Source organism: Passer domesticus, chromosome 21, assembly GCF_036417665.1.
Source record: "Passer domesticus isolate bPasDom1 chromosome 21, bPasDom1.hap1, whole genome shotgun sequence".
Classification (NCBI taxonomy): Eukaryota; Metazoa; Chordata; class Aves; order Passeriformes; family Passeridae; genus Passer; species Passer domesticus.
Genome location: NC_087494.1, coordinates 4,888,880 through 4,906,726, shown reverse-complemented (window position 1 = coordinate 4,906,726; position 17,847 = coordinate 4,888,880). Strand labels below are relative to the sequence as shown.

General features: G+C 57.4%; 1 protein-coding gene across 17 annotated transcripts in view; it reads right to left on the bottom strand.

The window, feature by feature from the left end:
- The window catches only part of TCF3 (transcription factor 3), an 83,840-nt gene that overhangs the window by 21,229 nt on the left and 44,764 nt on the right, over positions 1-17,847 (bottom strand). For all 17 annotated transcript variants that reach the window (XR_010349864.1, XM_064396052.1, XM_064396055.1 and 14 more), the window contains 3 exons: positions 8,659-8,726; positions 5,488-5,617; positions 3,877-3,926 (listed from right to left, as the gene is read on the bottom strand). Coding sequence is in view for 16 of the 17 variants with exons in the window: in XM_064396052.1 (XP_064252122.1) it covers positions 3,877-3,926; positions 5,488-5,617; positions 8,659-8,726 (248 nt within the window). In the remaining variant the exon portion in view is untranslated. The remainder of the gene's footprint in view (positions 1-3,876; positions 3,927-5,487; positions 5,618-8,658; positions 8,727-17,847) is intronic.

Below are 17,847 nucleotides of genomic sequence, written 5' to 3'. Positions count from 1 at the left end.
CCTGCCAGGAGGGGACAGCCGGGGGGTCGGGCTGTGCTCCAGGGAACAGGGACAGGAGGAGAGGGAACGGCCTCAGGCTGGGCCAGGGGAGGTTTAGGTTGGAAATTGGGAAAATTTCTTCACAGAAAGTGTTGTGAAGCATTGGAACAGAGTGCCCAGGATAGAAGTGGACTCACCATCCCTAGAAGTGCTCAAACAACGTGTGAATGTGGCACTTGGGGACATGGGTCAGCAGTGGCCTTGGCAATGCTGGGGAACAGTTGGACTCTGTGACCCTTAGAGGGCTTTTCCCACCTTAATGACTCCGTGACTCTACAGAGAACTCGTAAAATAAAGACAAAAAAAGAGAGAGGGGGGAAGGGCAAATCCTGACAGACACTGGCAGCTGCCCTTTGTCCCCTGCTCAAAAAAGAGAATTCCAGGCCCTGGTCCTGCCGGGTGCTGTGGGCAGAGGGAGCCGCGCGTGGGCTGGGGGGGATGGGGAGGCGCTGCAGAACGGGAATCCAGCAAATTGACTTTTCCTATAATTTGATTAAATAGCGGGAGCGGGACGGGGAATGGAGTGCAGCACGTCTGAGAGCCCCGCGCCATCTGGCAGGGGCTGGCTCGGGGCCAGGCGCCCGGCAGCTGCAGCAACAGCCAAGCCAGGAGCCCAGGGAGAAAACAACGGCGATAAAATGGCAGGGATGGAGGGAGCAGGGCTGCAAAGCAGGGGAGGTTCACCTTGCTGTGTGCCCACCCTGCTCCACCACCCCTAGAATATCTCCTGCTGGATCCTGGGGGGCCAAGTTTCAGCACACTCCTGGCCCCGACCCCTGCTAATTGTTCCTTTTGCTGTCCAGCATAGGGAGGCTGTGGGAAGCCAATTCCATCCTTCTGTGCACGGAGCCAGGAGCCGTGTGCGGGCACGGCGGGGCCGGGCTGGGCGCTGCAGGCAGCTGGAAATCAGGGCCAGGCTCTGCTCCCCAGCCCCTGGCCCCAGCCCTCAGGCCGGCGGCCTCGGGGACCTCCAGGTGAGGTCATTTCCTCCGGTTAAAATCTGCCAGCGCGGCGAGAGCCGCTCGAAAAGCCCCAGCGCTGGGATCCGCAGCGCTTTGTGGTCTGGGGCTGTTTTTCCCTCCCTGTTTTTCTTGCTCAAATGCAGGAGCTGGGGTGGGACTTTGGGCAGACTGAGGCTAAACAGAGCAGTGACCAGACTGGGAATGCACAGCCTGAAACAGCTCCCAGGCACTGAACTCGCTGTGGCAACAAAATCCTGCAGGAACCAACTTGCACAAAATCCCTGCCCGGTTCCTCTGGCACCGCAGTCGATGTGGGGCCACATCCAGCCCTGGATCCTGTGCCCGGACACAGCAGCCTGTGGCCAGGAGCTCGAGAGCTGCAGGGAGGCTCCAAGGGGCTCCATGCCCTGAGGGCAGCCCCAAGCCAGCACCTAACTGGTTTACGGATGGTTCATGGATGGTTTGGGTTCAGAGGGACCTCAAAGCCCATCTCATTCTAGCCCCTGCCATGGCAGGGACACCCTCCACTATTCCAGAGTGCTCCAAGCCCTGTCCAACCTGGCCTTGAACGATTCCAGGGATTCAGAGGCACTCTGGGCACCCTTGTGAGGGTCTCACCACCCTCACAGGGAACAATTCCTGCCCAATCTCCCATCTAACACTGCCCTTTGACTCCTGGAGCCCCTTCAGGCCCTGCAAGGGTCTCTCAGCTCTCCCTGGAGCCTTCCCTTCCCCAGGGGAGCAGCCCCAGCTCTGCCAGCCTGGCTCCAGAGCAGAGGGGCTCCAGCCCTGGGAGCAGCTCTGTGGCCTCCTTGGAACAGAAGCACTGAGCCCAAGGGCCCTGGGCTCCCAGCACAGTTCCTCTGTGCCCGTCCCTGCCTGGCATTGTTGCTCACTCCCCCTGAACCCCTCTCGCTGCCTCTGGCATCACTCCCTGCTCACGCACCCACCCTCAGCTCCTGCAGCCGCTGACCTCGGCGAGTTTTCAAAGCAGCTCGGGAATTACGGATTAAAGCACTTCATTTTAATAAGATGCTGATTAACCTATTTATTTTGCACGGGGTCCAGCGATAACACGGGGCGGGCTCCTGCATGGGCGAGTCAGACAAGAAAGAGCCTTTGATCCGCTGCCTTTGAGGCCACTCCTGCCTCACACTTCTCCCGCCGCCCAGGCACAGATCTGCCTCCCCAGGTGTGGAAGTTCAAAAACAAACCAGGAAGCTGGAGCTCCCAGCACAGGGAGGGTGAGGGAAAGAGGCAGAACCAGCCCGTGCTCTGAAAACTGGAGCTTTGGCATCAAGGGGCAGCTGAGGCAACAGCCAGGGCAGAGACAGAGATTTAGGTTGGATGTTGGGGAAAAATTCCTTCCTGGCACAGGGTGCCCAGAGCAGCCCTGGCTGCCCCTGGATCCCTGGCAGTGCCCAAGGCCAGGCTGGATGGGGCTTTGAATACCCTGGGTGCCCCTGGCCATGGCAGAGGTGGCACGGGATGGGCTTTAATGTCCCTGCCAACCCAAACCATTCCATGATCCTATGGAAGGCTGGAGTGCAGGTGTCACTCCGACACAGGGGCTGAGCTGGAGCAAATGCCAAGCAGCTCTTCCTGTGGGAATCAGGGTCCTCCAGGGCTCTGCCAGCAGGATGGGCCAAACCCCAGCACTTTGAAATTTGAGGCCAATAAAGGCCATTTGTTGGGGCGATGTTTTCCCCACATGTCGACTGGGGTTTAAAGCTCCAAATTTCCCACAGAAACTCGAGGCAGCGACACGGATTGTGACTCAAGCAGGTTTTCCCTGTCAAAACACACACTCTTGGAGCTGGTTTCTGCCTCATGTGGATTCACATGGACCCTCTAACACTCCCAGGTCTGTGAGCCCAGCCTGGCAAGGCCTCGGTGCCCTCCCCTCCCTCTATCCTCAGGTCCAATCCCAAAGGCAGAGCCTGTGGTGCAGGTACAGCTGTGCACCAGCAGTCAGGGAATGCCACAGCCCGGATTTCCCCAGGGATGGGGGTGTTCCCTGGGGAATGGGGCAGTGTCACACCGGCTTTGGCAGAGACTGAGGGCACCTCTCCAGCACAGCCCCGGGCTGGGGACAGAGCCCAATGAGACCAAGCCGTCCCCCCAAGCACGCAAACATTCCAGCCAGGAATGCAGCCCCGGCCCCAGACAGCTCCCGTGCTCCTGCAGGAGCCCCGCAGCCCGCTCCAATTAGCTTTCCTGCAGATCCCATTACCCGCAGCCACAAAGACATTGTTCAGCTCATTCCCCCGAACAGCCGCGGGAGCAGGGCTGGTGTATTCCTGCAGGCTGCTCAGCTTTCCTGTAAAGCAGCGCACACCTGGAGCGGGCTCAGCTGCTGCCCCAGCGCGGGGGCGAAACCCGAGCCCGCGGTGTCGCCTTGCAGCCGGACCCGGCACGGGCTGCGGGCTCGGCTCCTTCCCCGGAGCTCCCACCGCTTCCCCGCACGGGAATTCCCTTCCCCATCCCGCTGGGATCCCAGCCCGCCATGCAGGCAGCGCAGGGTTCTTGTTGCTGGCAGCTTTAGGTTGGGAGAAATCCTGTGAAGTTTGTGGATTTTTAGGCTGGCACCCCAGTGTCGGGCAGTGCGAGTGGCCGCAAACTGACGTCATTTTCCAAGGGAAAAATAAATTATTTCCTCAGGCTCTGGCTATCAGCTCAGAGGGGACATCTCGGGCTCCAACAGCAGGTCCTGGCTGCTGGCAGCTTTGATTTGGGAGAAATCCTGAAGTTTGCAAATGCTGACGTTGGCACCCCACTGTTGACCAGTTTGGGGTTGCAGGTGCCAGCGGTTTTGGGGCTCAGGGAGCAGGGATGGCTCCCAGGGCACCAATGGGAACCCCCTGCTGCCACTTACCGAGGAGGGGAGTCCAGGAGGCACCTTCCGAACCTTTTTGGGCTGTCCATCTGCATCAGACAAGAGAGGATCTCAGTTTTCAAGGGGTTAGAAGGAGAGGAAATGAGCTGCAGCAAAAGTGTCCAGGGTTGCAAACTGCAGGCACAGACAGGGCTGAGATCCCAAATGTCCTGTGGCTGAGGAAGCATCAGCAGTGAAAATGCCCAAGGACGAGCCTCTCCAAATCTTGTCTACTCCCTTTGGGGGCAGGTTTCACACCCACACAGAGATCCCAGGACAGGAAGGGTTTGTTGGGAGAGACTGAGCCCATACATGTAATAACATTTAATGTTATAACCCCTCATTGGGATTTTTTTTTGGAAACACTTTTAACCTGAAGTGGGCTTGTGGAGAGAGGATGCAGAAAGGGAACACATGCAGGGCTGGGCTGTGTTTTCATTTGCTTCCTACACAGGAGCAGACCTGAGAAAGCTTTACTGCTGCAGGAGGCAGGGATGTGCTTCCTGGGGACAGACCCCAGCCCATCCCTCCAGTTCCAGCTCTGGAGGGGCACAGGGGACAGTTCAGGGAGGTGTGGGGAAATATCCAGAAGTGCCTCAAGGGAAAGTACCGGCTAATTTTTTTTAAATTCTATTTTTCATAATTATTATTTTAGAACTATTTTTCCATAATTATTTTTCATAAATTAAAAAAAAAATTCATAATTAAGGAAAGCCCTGGCTGGGGGTGCAGGGTGCTAACACAGCAACCTGACAAGCCAGGGACTCTGCTTGGATGTACCTCCAGAGCAGAAATTCATCCCACAGAATGCTAGAGAATCATTTTCCAGGCTGAAGTGGCAGCACCAGAGTAGGTGCCTTTTTCTGAAAAGCACTGAAAAATGCACCCAATGCACTGGGTCACTTCTGGTTTCACTCGTTGGGGAAAGCCCAAAATAGCAGCAGGAAAGTGGCTCTGGAGGGTGCAGGGGGAACTGTGACGAGAAACACAAGTTCTGGGGAACTGGAGCTTGTGTTCCCTCTGAAGTTAAACTCACACCTGACCCCAGCCTTTGGTAAAAGCTTATGCCCAGCTCCATCCAGACACGGGCAAGCCCTGCTTGGGTACAGCAGAGCAGGCAGGGAGAGCTCCTGGAGCAAACATTCCCTGGGTCCCAGGCACAGCTCCAGCACCTCCTGCTGCCTCCCACACCCTGCTCCTGCCACTCGTGCCTGCTGCAGCTCCAGGAGCCATCAGCCACAGGAACAGCCTCCTTGGCAGCCCAGGGCTTGCCAGGAAGGAGGAGTGATGTGCAGTGTGGCTGGAGGTGTTTTTACAAGAACCTCGAGCCATTTGCTGCTTTCAGCTAATCTGGCATTCTCCAGAAAGAGGGAAATTGTACCTGACTCTGAGCACCCCTTTTTTGAGGTTAGATCTCTCTCTCTGTATATAGAAGAGATATTTACATGCATTCCCTCCCCTAAAAGAGCAAATGCCAGATTCATGCCAGGGGCACACATGGCAACATCAGTCCCTCATTCCCAGCATCAATGTCCTCATTCCCAAGGGCAGGTCTGACAAGGACACCTGCCCAGGTGCACGGTGGCACCCGGGGGACACGCAGTCACTCACCTATGCTGCTCTCTGCACCTCTCCTGCGAGGATTGTTGGGGTAAGAAAAATACTGAGACCCCCCTTTGCCCCCGGTGGGGGAAAGCGTGCTCGGGCTGGCGATTCCCATCTCGCTGGGCAGGAAACCAGGCTGCAAACAAGGAGAGAGAAAAGCCCTTCCATGGAATTACACTGCAAAACGACTCGCTGGGAGAGAACAGAGCTGCTTTGAGCCACCTTCACACCAATTCAGCTGAGGGGAAAAATAAACACGAGCCAAGGGGCCAGGAGGGAAAGCAAATCCGTAAATATGGGGGTGGAGGTGGGGGAATAGGTGTGGAGGAACAAAAGAGGCTTTCAGCTTGTGCTTTCCTGCTGGACCCCAGCAAGAAACCTCTGCAAGCCAGGGATGCAAACCAGCAGGTGCCATGGTGGGGGACACTGTGGTCCCACGGTCACCTTGCAGGTGCCATGGTAGGACCAGCAGGGTCCCATGCTCACCTTGATGTCCAGGACAGCATGAGCCCCACATCGCCAGCCCATGTCGTGGCCAGTGCCCTGGAGCTGTGCTGCCACTGCTCAGGGTGGTTTTCTCCTGAGTTTTATCAGGGAAAAGCCAAATCCCTCTTTGTAAAGCCAGGAAACTCCTCCCTCTGTTTATCCCGGCTGACCTTGGGCACGCTGGGAAGCAGCAGAGCCAGAGCCCAGGGTGCTCCCTCCTGGGACAGAGCCTCTCCTCCAGCACTGCCCCTCTCACCTCGGGAGGAAGTGCAGTGTATTTACAAGAAATTGCACAGGGCTACCAAAGTCCCAAAAGCTCAGCTTTGACCCATCCTCTGAGGGCAACACATGGAAATAAAGGAGGATTTCAGGCTTTTGAGAAACTGGAAAGAAAAACCTTTGCTTTCAAACTCTGTCTCCTCCAGAAAGGGGTCAGGGAGGGAAAGAGGAGCTCGTGTGTTCACAGCTGGTGACATTCCTGCAATCTGTTCCACTGCTCAGGTTTCCTCTGCTCTGGACCCGCTCTGTGCTCAGCCAAGGAAAGCACCCGGAGGGATCCCGGGAGCTGCTGCCCTGCTCCTCCTGCAGGCAGGAGACACACTGGGACTTGGAGGCAATTTCCCAAAGAAAGGGGTTTTCTTCCTGTTTCCTCTCCTTGGGGATGCCCCAGGAGATGGTTCAGGGTTAAACAAGGGGGAAATGCCCTGCCAGCTCTACCCTACCAGAGCAGAGCATTTTTGGGCAAGAACCTGATCCCCATCCAGGGCATTTCCACCAGACAATTTTTAGTTTAAAAAAAACAAAAAAAACCCAAAAAAACCAAAAAAGTCAACCCCCCTCACTCCCCCAAACTGGAGCCAGAAGCAACAACTGCTCTGGGGGCCACAGAGGCTCCTCTGGACTCCCCCCACCCCCCACAAGGGGGTTTTGTCTCCTCTCCACATCAAGTGGGATTTGCCACCCGATCCTGAGCCCCGTGCCTGCCTCTCCCGGGGCCTCTCCCGACCATTTGCCCCCCCATTTCTGTTACCTTATATTCCCCCTCCTCCACGAAAGCCCAGCAAAACCATCACATCCAAAAGCAACACTTGGCACTGGGCCCGGTTTTCTTTGAGCAGCTTCAGTGGTAAATGAAATTCACTCTGGCACAGCCAGCACAGCTGCTCCAGCAAAGGAAACATCCTCACTTCAGAGAGGAGGAAATTATGACAAATTTGTGTAAAATTAAAACATGTAATATGTGTGTGTGTACATGGATAAAATAAAAGCTGTCCGGCCAAAAGCTCCTCCCTTGGCTCCAATGCTGGGACTGTTTCCCCAGGGCCACACTGGGCACCGAGGGGGCACTTGGAGCCACACATCAAAGGGAGCTGCTCACTCCTTCCCAAAAAACTATTTCTGGATGTTGCTGGCAGCAGGGGAGGTTATCTCAGGGCTGCTCTGCTGTGTTCTGGGCCCAGATTGACACCTCTGGTATTCCCCACAGGAAGCAAAGCTGCTCCCCCCAGCAGAGCCCAGGGGTTCACACGGGGTGACCCAACAGGGCTGGGCTGTGTCTGCAAGAGGTGGCTCTGGTCCCTTCCAGGATGGTGGAGATCATGGAGTGCCAGAAGGATTTGTGTTGGGAGAGACCTCAAAGCCCATCCAGTGCCACCCCTGCCATGGCAGGGACACCTCCCACTGTCCCAGGCTGCTCCCAGCCCTGCCCAGCCTGGCCCTGGGCACTGCCAGGGATCCAGGGGCAGCCACAGCTGCTCTGGGCACCCCAAGCCAGGGCCTGCCCACCCTCACAGGGAACAATTCCTGCCCAATCTCCCACCCAGCCCTGCCCTCTGCCACTGGCAGCCATTCCCTGGCTCCTGTCCCTGCAGGCCTTGTCCCCAGTCCCTCTGCAGCTCTCCTGGAGCCCCTTCAGGCCCTGCCAGGGGCTCTGAGCTCTGCCTGGAGCCTTCTCTTGTCCAGGGGAGCAGCCCCAGCTCTGCCAGCCTGGCTCAGAGCAGAGGGGCTCCAGCCCTGGCAGCATCTCCGTGGCCTCCTCTGGCCTGGCTGCAGCAGCTCCACGTCCTGGTGCTGCCCCAGGGCTGGGCAGAGCTCCTGCTGCAGGTCCTGCACCAACAGCCCCACCATAAAACTACAGCTCCATCTGACAGTCACTGAAATGATGCTGCAGCAGCACAGAAAACAGCTCAGAGACCACAACTGGGACACTGGACACTGGCCAGGGAGCTGGGAGATGCTGCTGAGGAGGGAGAGGGAAAGGCCAGGACAGGCAGGGGAGGGGGAAGGAGCCTCCTGGAACGCTCCCCTGCCCACAGCCAGCCTGGCACAGGGAAAGGTGCTGCTTGGATCTGATTCCCTGGAACTCCCCAGCAAGGCAGCGTGCCTGGGTCATGGCTGATCAAATACAAACCAGGAGTAACAATAACAAAATGAGCGAGGCTGAAGAGGATTGGGAAAGAAGTGAGAGGCTGCTACAACCAACATCTTCTAACCTCTGACAACTCCTCTGAGCCAGCAGCACACACCAGTATGAACCCCCAACACTCCACAGAGGTTTTGGAGCAGAGCAGAGGCTTCCCAGGACCCAGTGCATGAAGATGAGATGTAAATCCAGGCTGGTTTTCATTACCAGACTCCCGCTCTCGGGAGCCACTAAATGAAGCAGAAAATCTCACTGCATTATATCATTACCTGGTTTAGTCCTGGCATCCCTGTGTCTCTTCCAAACGTGGAGTATGAGGCTCTTTCACTGCTCTTCCCTGCAGAAGAAGAAAAGACAAGGTTTGGGGTAAGAGGGAAGTGGAGGGGTTTTTTTGCCCCCAGGCACCTGGATCCTGCCAAGGGACAAATCCTGCTCCTGTGAGGCAGCTCACCCTGCCCTCCCATGAGGGACAGCCTGACAAGCTTGTGCTCAAGCAGGAGCTGTTTTAAGCTCACAGAGAGCAGGTCCAAAAGCACCAAAAGGCCAGAGCTGCAGTGGCACAGGGAAGTGTTGGTGGCCATGAAAAGTGGCAGTGTCAGCCCCGAGCCAAAAGGTCCCTGCAGACACCGAGAGCCAGCTGGGCTGGCAGGGCAGGGCTGGAGCAGACCAAGGGCCAGGACAAGGCACAGACCCCGGGGTGCTTTCCAGACAACAGGAAATGCAATCCCAGCAAACAAGAGCTGAGCTCCTGCCCTGCACAGGGCACTGGGCACCTTCTGCCCCACTCCTGGGGGAGGTTCAACTTCCCAAATCCTGTGGCTCCTCACAGCCAGCTGGGATCTGTGTGGGGACATCCCTGTGCCAGCAGTGCCCACATGCTCCTGTGAAGTTACAGATTCCCAGAAGGATCTGGGTTGGAAAGGACAATAAAGCCCATCCAGTGCCACCCCTGCCATGGCAGGGACACCTGCCACTGTCCCAGGCTGCTCCCAGCCCTGCCCAGCCTGGCCTTGGGCACTGCCAGGGATCCAGGGGCAGCCACAGCTGCTCTGGGCACCCCAAGCCAGGGCCTGCCCACCCTCACAGGCAACAATTCCTAATTCCCAATATCCCATCCAGCCCTGCCCCCTGGCACTGGAAGCCATTCTGCCTTGCCCTGGCACTCAGGATCAATGAGGGCTTCTCTCACAACCACCTCACCCTGCACACATTCAGCTGAAAATAAAATATTGAAGGGCCAAAAAAAAAGGAGCCCAGATACCTGCTGGGATGTTCCCTCTCCAAAACATCCTGGCACTCTCCTGCCTCATGGTCACTGCCCTGGACACAGTATGGCCCCAGCCAGCAGCACCCAGGAGTGCCAGGGCAGCAAAGGACACAAGGAAGGGAGGAAGGAATGGTTCTGTGCCGTGCCTGCAGCAGCTGGAGGCACAACAGTGTCCTTTGGGATTCCCTCCATCCCTCCAAAGCAAAACCAGAAACTCTTCTAGTGGGCAACAGGCACTCCACCAGCCCCCACCCCCAAACCCTTCCCGAAAAGGGGATCACAGATCACATCCTGCCTCTGGTCTGGCTTAGTGAGCAAAATTGGGAGGAGTGGGATTTTGCCAATCTGCTTAGCCTAAAGCCAGCCCCAAGGCCACTAAGATGCAGGTTAATGCACTGGGGCCACGCTGGGGCTGGCAGGACCCTCCCCACAGCACTGAGAGCAGATGAAGAGGGGAGGGGAAGCAAAATGCCTCAAACCATCCCCCATGAAGGACAGGGCCCAGAGACTAGAGAATGCCAGAGTGGTTTGGGCTGAAAGGATCTTAAAGCCCCTGCCATGGACAGGGACACCTTCCACTATCCCAGGTTGCTGCAAGCCCTGTCCAGCCTGGCCTTGGGCACTTCCAGGGATCCAGGGCCAGCCACAGCTGGACCCCCTGGACAGGGGCTGGACTCATCAACCTGTGGGTCCCTTCCAGCTCAGGATATTCCAGGATTCCATGATTCATGTGCCAGATGGGAAGAGAGAGGAGGCTGCTCATTTTGGAACCTTACCATGGAGGTCATGAACTCAACCCAGAAATTTTAGAGTGGATTCCCCCACGATGACCCCCAAGCCCCAGACCCCCATTCCTGCTGGGAAGGTCCTGGCATGGCTCAGCCTCCCCCTCCCTCCATGCAGGCACAGCCGGGGGCCCCTGGTGCTGCTGCCATTTCCTTTCAGAGGCTTAAACGTTAAGTAAACAAAGGTCAGAATGTCAGAGGATGGATCTCCTAAATGACCTAATTTCTAAAAGAGCTTAAGAGCTCGATCCACCGCAGCACCAGGCAGGGCACAAAGGACACAGCAGGTTGTGGCATCAGGCAGGTTCTGATTACTCCTAAAGCAGAGGAAAAGCAGGGTAATGCTGGGGGGGTTGGCTGGTCAGCAGCAGCCAGGTCTCCCATCTGATAACACACTGCAGCTTCCATGTGTGACTGCAGTGGGGAATCACAGAGTCACAGAATGGTTTGGGTTGGAAGGGACCCTAAAGCTCATCCAGCAGTCTCTGCCATCACCAGAGAACTTGGGCAGAGCCAGGGGGCTCCTGGACGTGTGTGGGAAGGTGAAGACACACTGGGCAATCCCCAACCATGTGAAGTTTAACAGGGCAAGTGTCAGATCCTGCCCAGGGATGGGGCAGCCCTGGGTGCAGGGACAGACTGGGAGTGAGAGGCTGGAGAGCAGCGCCCTGGGAAGGGCCTGGGGGTCCTGGTCAGGGGCAAGTTGGATCTGAGTCACTGCTGGGTCCTGGCAGCCCAAAGGGCCACCCTGTCCTGGGGACACCAGGCCCAGGGAGGGACTGTCCCACTCTGCTCTGCACTGGGGCAGCCTCACCTCCAGGGCTGGGGCACTTTGGGCACCACGAGATCAGAAGGATCCAAAGCTGTTGGAGAGTGCCCAGAGGAGGGACACGGAGCTGGGGAAGGCTCTGAGGAGCGGCTGAGGGCCCTTGGCTCGTTCAGCTGGAGCACAGGAGACTGAGGGGAGGCTCCTGGGGGCTGCAGCTCCTGCCCAGGGCAGGCAGAGGGGCAGGGGCTGAGCTCTGCTCTGGGCCAGGGCCAGGAGCCCACCAAGGGCTGGAGCTGTGGCAGGGCTTGGCATGGAGCTCAGGGCAAGGTTCTTGGCCCCGAGGGTGCTGGCACTGCCCAGGCTGCCCAGGGAATGGTCCCGGCCCCAAGGCTGCCAGAGCTCCAGGAGCGTTTGGACAGCGCTGCCAGGGCTGCTCAGGGTGGGGCTGTTGGGGTGGCTGTGCAGGGACAGGGGCTGCCCTGAGCATCCCTGGGGGTCCCTTCCAGCTCAGGATATTCCAGGATTCTGGAACCCAGTGGCAGCTCTGCACTGCTCCAAACCCACGACCTTCTCTGATGTCTCTCATTCCTCATTCAGCACCTGCTGCACCCTTGGGTCTGTGGGTGCCCCATGGGATGGGAGACATTGGGAAAGACAGGGCAGCCCTGGCCAGCCCCTGCTCCTGCACCCTCCATCATCACATAACAAGGGAAAAAAGCAGTAAAAAACTCAGCAGAAGAGATTTTACATTTAAATGTCTATGAAAACGGCCGAAGGAAGAAGCACCTTTCTGGGCTGGAATGTACCTAAGCCTGCTGGATTCATAAGGTGTGCAAGCTGGGCAAGCAAAGGCTGACCTTGCCAGCAGAAGGAGCTGTTTCTGCAGCACAAGGGCATGCAGATGGCACAGGTGGCAAGCCCAGACCCACCCTGTCACCCTTGGTAGCCAGAGCCCAGGACTCCAACCAGGAAAGGTGGCCAAGGCCCAGGCAGGAGGCAAGGACCAGGATGGAGGCAAGTCTCAGTAACTTGGGGAAAACCCACCAGGAATCTCCCCAAACCCCACCTTGCTCCCAGCAGAATTCCTGAAATCCTGCAGATGGACGTGAAGGGATCTTGTGGGAGGAGGAGAAGATGTGGGAATAAAGCCCTCAAAGAGGAAAAGGGTTTCCTTTGGAAAGGAGGTGAAGCACAATGGAGGCACCTCAAGTCAGTGCACCCAGACACTGGCTGAGGGCATTCAGCATTTCCAGATCCTCCTGGCACCCCCCTCCTGTCTTTCCCCCTGCCAGCTCCTTCTCCTGCCCCCCATCTGCCTGTGCTGCCTCCAGCCCCGCCTAAGGAGCCTTTCCCAGCCTCTCTCCTCCCCAGCATGTTCCCTCTTGCAGGATCTGGCTGTGTGGGGCTCTGGGAAGCCTCCCCAGCCCTGCCTTCACCCAGGGCTTTTCCAGAGGAACCCCCCACGCCGTTTGTGCCACTCCTCCCAAGTGCACATCTGCTTCTGAGCTTGGAGACAAGGTAGAAAAATATAAACTGCTCTTCCCAGAGGTTCTCACCCACTCTGGCAGTGTCACAGATTGGCTTTGGCACCCTGGATCATGGCAGCATCTCACCTTCACTGGAGCAAACTGCTTTTAAATAATAATAAATCATGGGTTTGCCATTTCTCTCACAGACCACAGAATCACAGAACAGCCTGAGTTGGAAGGGATCCACAGAGATCATCGAAGTCCAACTCCTGGCCCTGCACTTGACAGGCCAAGAAAAAACATTTAAATGCTGCCTGCAAGTTTTTCCAGCACCCACTGGCAGAACCAGTGCCCCCACATCACCCCAGCCCCAGCACAGCCACCACCCACCATGCACCTCCCCCAGCCCCACACTGCTAATTCCATTCGAATTCCATTAGAATTCTGGCCTGGGGGAACAGGGGAGGCAAAACACAGCCAGGGATTAAAAACGGGGAGGAAAAAAAGAAGTTAAAAAACCAGGAGCAGCGACCACCCCCTGATTAAACCCATTGTCCAGGAAGACCCCAATCTACAGGCACTGACAATACCCACCCGATTAGGAACACTGCTCTGAAAGGCAGCTAATTACTAGAAATAATTACTAGAAAGAAATCTGTTATGGCTTATCAGTTTCCTTGCTGTTTAACCACCCTACTCCCCGCCTGTCCCTGCTGAAGATGAATGGTAAATTGTGAAATTGGTGACTTAGAAAAGCCCTCCTCATCCTCCTCATCCTCTGGGACAAGCCCAGCTGGTTTGTCACTGTGTGCTGTCCTGGCACTGACCCGGGACAGCCAGGGATGCTCCTGTCACCCCTCCCCACCCCAGGCAGGGAAGCTCAGAACGCCCCAGGAGGTTCCATGTCCTCCAGCAGCAGCAAAAGCTCAAAGCTGGGAAACTTGGAGGAGGGAGCAATGGAGGGCTCAGCCATGGGGTCTGCACCTGCTCACCTGGTTCAAAGCCCCCACCCAGCAGCCTGGGATGCTTCTCATTCAGAGCACTGATGGTGTTTCCATTCAGGGGTTTAGAATCATGGAATCCTGGACTATCCTGAGCTGGGAGGGACCCCCAGGGATGCTCAGGGCAGCCCCTGGCCCTGCACAGCCACCCCAACAGCCCCACCCTGAGCAGCCCTGGCAGCGCTGTCCAAACGCTCCTGCAGCTCTGGCAGCCTTGGGGCCGGGACCATTCCCTGGGCAGCCTGGGCAGTGCCAGCACCCTCGGGGCCAAGAGCCTTGCCCTGAGCTCCATGCCAAGCCCTGCCACAGCTCCAGCCCTTCATGGGCTCCTGGCCCTGTCGCAGAGCAGAGCTCAGCCCCTGCCCCTCTGCCTGCCCTGGGCAGGAGCTGCAGCCCCCAGGAGCCTCCCCTCAGTCTCCTGTGCTCCAGCTGAACGAGCCAAGGGCCCTCAGCCGCTCCTCAGAGCCTTCCCCAGCTCCGTGTCCCTCCTCTGGGCACCTTCTAATTTATTTACTTATTCTTTTGACAAATTTAGGTAATTCCAACCAGTGCAACACAGCCCAGAGGCCCCTGCCCAGTCTGTCCTGAGGGGCTCTGATTTTCCCCATCACCCGTGGAGCTGAAGCTGTGGCTGAGGGAAGTAACTGAAGACTCCCCCACAGTGTGTCTTTCATGGGAGCAGGGAGCCCTGTGGGAGCATCTCCCCCAGGTGCTGTGTCAGTGCAGCCCCTCTTGGCTTTGTACTGAAGGTGCCCCCTAAAGCCAAGCTCCCATCATGCCCCATATTCATCCAAAGAACATCCATGAGCTCAAACTCAACAGCTGAACAGAAATCAGTGCTTTTTCTTTCAAACTGCTTTTGGATCAGGTGTGCACCCTGTGATCCACAAGGTCACCACCCCAAGAATGGGCAGGACTGGGCTGAGGAGCAGTGGCTGTCCCTCCCTGGGGCCACTGCAGGGAACAACAGGGATTAAATCAGAGCTTTGTACTCCCCCAGCTCCACCCCAGGGGCTGAGCAGCCCCTTCCTCACTGTCCCTGGGAGGGGACTCAGGCTGGGGATGGGGACCCTGGGCAGGGGAAGAGGGCTTGGGCTAGGGTGACACCGAAGAGCCCAACCAGGACAGGAACAAAGGGCAGGGATGCAGCCTGCAGGGGGTTCAGGGATGTGCTGGCAGTGTCCTGCTCCCTCAAACTGAGACCTGCTTTCCTTCTCTCCTGGGCCAGGCAGATCCCTCCAGCCCTGCCTACCCCACGGAGTTTGCTGCTCATGGAGTTTGTGTCACCAGCTCCCAGCACAGACACACTGGGCAGAAATCTGGCTGGACACATTCCACTGCTCCCCTACCCAAAGGGCCCCTCCACCCTGCAGCTCCCCAGTTTCCTCTGCTCCTGTCAGATCAGTCTGAGTGGTGACAGGACCTGTGTAGGAGGGTGAGCACTGGCTGCACCTGGGATCCCCCTCGGGATCTCCAGGGCCCCAAAATGCCACCAGCCTGCAGGGACAGGGGAAGGCTCCACCCTGGAAGGGATGTGATCACTGCTCCAAAGCTCAGGCTGGCAGGAGCTCCTCAACCCACCAAACACTGGTCAGAGCACAGCCTCCTTTTCCATGTGGAAAATTGAGGCAAGAAATCACCACTTGCTCAATTTCTCCAACAAGTGCTGCCTGCTGCAGTGTCCCTTTGCTGGGGAAAGGTGCTCCCTGTTCCTAAAGCCCATCCTCAGAGGACAGGGGGCTGTAGCCTGGCCCTGGGACGTGCATGGGCTTCAGGAACACAAAATCCAAAGGATGGGGGTGCCAGGAGGAGCCATCACCACCCTGACTGCTCAGAGCCCCAGCACTGACTTTGGGGGGCCCTTGCAGCTCAGCCTCCCTCTCTCCTGGCCCAACCCACCATTGCCAGCAGAGAGCATCCAGGCTGCTCCCAAAATGGTTCTTCCCACAGTTCCTGATCCTCCTTGAAGAAATAGAGGTTGAGTGGGAAAGAGATAAAAATTCTAATCTTGGAGAAGGGCTTAGATGTTTCACACACCTTTCATCCATCAACAACCACAACATGTTCATCCTCATCTGCTCCCTCCACCTCCTCAGATTTTGAAATTCCCTGGTTCCACTCAGCCACCCCATTAACATGAACTTCCCTCCCTGAGGGGCACCTTGCTGGCAACCAGGACCTGGCAGACAGGGGGACACACTGCCAAAACTCCCTTTTCCCTCCCATTTTTCCCCTGCTTTTACAGAAGCATTGTTTTATTTTCCTGCCTGCCCTCTCCTTTATCCCTTTGCATTTTTGCCACTCTAAGTTTTCAGAAGCAGCTCGGAAAAGAGGAAGAGAAAATCCCACCCCTGCTCTTCCCCATGTCCTCCCCTCCCAGCACATGAGCAAAGAGTAGGTTTAGATTGGATATTGGGATGAAATTGCTGGCTCTGAGGGTGGGCAGGCCCTGGCTTGGGGTGCCCAGAGCAGCTGTGGCTGCCCCTGGATCCCTGGCAGTGCCCAAGGCCAGGCTGGACAGGGCTGGGAGCAGCCTGGGACAGTGGGAGGTGTCCCTGCCATGGCAGGGGTGGCACTGGTTGGGCTTTGAGGTCCCTTTCAGCCCAAAGCACTCTGTGATTCTTTGATTCTACAATGAAAAGTGATTTATCTATTTTGGAACCTGCTCCCAGAATCGATGCTTTCTACTTTAACCACGTTCAATTTTAGAAACAAAAGGGAGTTGGAAACGTGAGGAACCCTTCCCCCCTGCCTGTTCCCTGGTGGAGCTCCTGGTGTTGCCCCTGACCCCCCTGGGGAGTCACAGCCCCTGAGCCTGGGGCCAGAGCGTGGCCAGAGTCCTGCTGTCCCTGGGCCCCACTGAAGTCCCCGGGAGCCCCAGGAGCTGGCAGTGCCCGGGCTCGCAGGGAGAGCCTGCTCTGGGAGGCAGCCAAAGGCGGCTTCCCCGCACACATCAAAGGGGAAACCTCCTGCTCCTCCCGGGCAGCTCCTCCTCAGCTGGAAACTCTCCGGGCTGCCTTGGCCCCAGGTGTGGGATGGGCTGGGATGGGTTCCCCCACGCACATCCCCCCCAAGCCCCGCTGAGCTGCAGCAAGGCTCCCCTGTCCTACCCCAAAACTTCTCTGTGCTCCACTCTCCTCCTGGGCCAGAGAGGGACAGGGAAGATCCTCCCTTGCAGAGGGACAGGGGGAGCTGCTCAGGAGCGCTCCTCTCCCTGCAGAGATCCCCGAGGGACAGCCAAACGTTGTCCCCAACAGCACAAGGGTGAAAGGGGGAAGCAGAGCTCACAGCGAGCCCCGAGCCCTGCCCCAGGCCAGGAGGGGCCAACGTGTGGCTGCCCTGTCCCAGCACAACCCTGCTCTGCTCTTCCCCTTTGCCACCACATCCACAGGGGGGATTTTCTGTTTCAAACATGATTGATTCCCGTTTTTCCCCTCCCTTCCAACCACGAGCAAGCCCTGCCCCGGCCCTGCTCCTTCCACATGTGCTGGAGCGTTTTAACCACCCCTGTGTGGGCAAAGATGGGGAGGACTAACCCCAATTCCTGACCTAATGCCATTAGAGCTCTCTAAGCCCTGCAGGAGGGATATTTTCTGCTCTTAATCTCTCCTCCCAGCCTGAGCTGGGAGAGGTGACTGGGTGAATGGTCACACGCATCCGGCCATGCGGGATCACCATCCCCTGAGCTCCTCACGCTGCCTGCCTGGAGCTGGGGCTGGAGGGGCCAGACAAGGAAGAGGCTCCTCCAAACCCCGCTGCAGCAAAGGCAGCACTGCCAGCTCTCTGGGAAGTGACATAGCCCCCAGCCCCTTGCACGCCACAGTCACCCAGTGGGTCTGGTTGGAAGTGACCACGGTGGGATCACCTGGTGCCACCTCCCCACTCAAGCAGGGTCATCCCAAGTCCTTAATAAATCCTTTACAATAAGCATCTCTCCCGCCCCTAATTCCCAGCTCCCAGGAGCACACTCAGCCCATCCTGGGGGACTCTGCTACTCCCTCAGGGTAAAAAGCAGGGAAACACAACCACACCCACAGAACAGCTGGCACAGCTGGCACTGACGGAACCCTCTGGGTACCCCCTCCCTGGCCCACAGCTCGGAGAACACCTGGAGCAGGTCCAGCACAGGGAGCAGCAAGGCTGTCCCAACACTCCCCCACCACGTGC